The 1137-nt window shown below is 41.4% G+C and overlaps 1 protein-coding gene across 1 annotated transcript in view; it reads left to right on the forward strand.

Annotated features, from left to right (window-relative positions):
- The window catches only part of EMH_0018190 (uncharacterized protein), a gene marked incomplete at both ends in the record, with an annotated part of 7741 nt that overhangs the window by 2747 nt on the left and 3857 nt on the right, over positions 1-1137 (forward strand). The window contains one exon of the mRNA XM_013501068.1: positions 6-121. Coding sequence (XP_013356522.1) covers positions 6-121 — 116 coding nt within the window. The remainder of the gene's footprint in view (positions 1-5; positions 122-1137) is intronic.

Consider the following 1137-nt stretch of genomic DNA (forward strand, 5'->3'; position numbering starts at 1 on the left):
AACAGGTGGGCTGACGAGAGCGATGACCTCGACTCCCCCGCCTTCGATCCCATGGCCCCGGGATCGTCTCCTCCCCCTCTCTCTCTCGGCAGAGCAGAGGTGCCCCCGCCCCCCATCACCAGTGAGACACCTTGCTGCTGCTGCTGCTGCTCCTGCTGCTGCTGCTGCTGCTGCTGCGGCTGCTGCTGCGGAGGCGGCGGCGGCGGCGGCTGCGGCGGCGGCGAACGCAGGCCTATAAGGGCTCGTGCGGCACTGAATGCAGCAGCAGCAGCAGCAGCAGCAGCAGCAGCTGCTGCTGCTGCTGCTGCTGCTCCTGCTGCTGAGGACGATATAGATGCAGGGCTTATTTGTCTCCTTTGTACTATGTCTCTTTGTCTCTCATCTGTCTCTGTCTCTGTCTCCTTTTTTTTTTTCTGTCTCCTGCTTCTGCTGCGGTTTCTCCTCAGTTTGTGTTTATTTTTTTTTTGTTTTTTCTTTGTTTGTGTTTATTTGTCTCCTTTCTTCTGTCTCTTTTCTTTGTTTACTTTGTCTCTGTAGGGTTTATTTTGTCTCTTTATTTGTTTTTTTTGTATTTGTTTCTCTCTTTCTCTCTATCTGTCTCCTTTCTCTCTATCTGTCTCCTTCCTACTCTATCTGTCTCCTCCTAGTTCTCTATCTGTCTCCTTTTCTCTGTATACATACATATATATATATATATATATATATATATATATATATATATATACATATTTATATATACATATATAGAGAAAAATAAAAAATAGATAAATATAAATACATATATTACAAACAAAGCCAAACCCTAAGCACCTAACAAACAAAAACTGAATAAAAACAAAAGCAAAAATATACAGATATAAACATAAACATAAATAAAAATATAAATAGATAAAAAATAAATAAATATAAATATATATATATATATATGTATATGTGTTGCAGTGCCAGACAAAGGTGTACGTGAGCTGCTGGTGTCTGAGCTAGACAGCCGAATGAGCGAGAGAGAGATAGCGTCTCTCTTTTGTGGGGTGAAGCGCATACACCTGAAAAGAGGAGACACACATAGAAACAGAAACGGAACCATTGCTGGTATTTATCCTTGTCTTTGTCTTTGTCTTTGTTTTTTTTTTTTTTTTT

Source organism: Eimeria mitis, genomic scaffold (genome assembly GCF_000499745.2).
Source record: "Eimeria mitis Houghton genomic scaffold, Emh_scaff626, whole genome shotgun sequence".
Lineage (NCBI taxonomy): Eukaryota > Apicomplexa > Conoidasida > Eucoccidiorida > Eimeriidae > Eimeria > Eimeria mitis.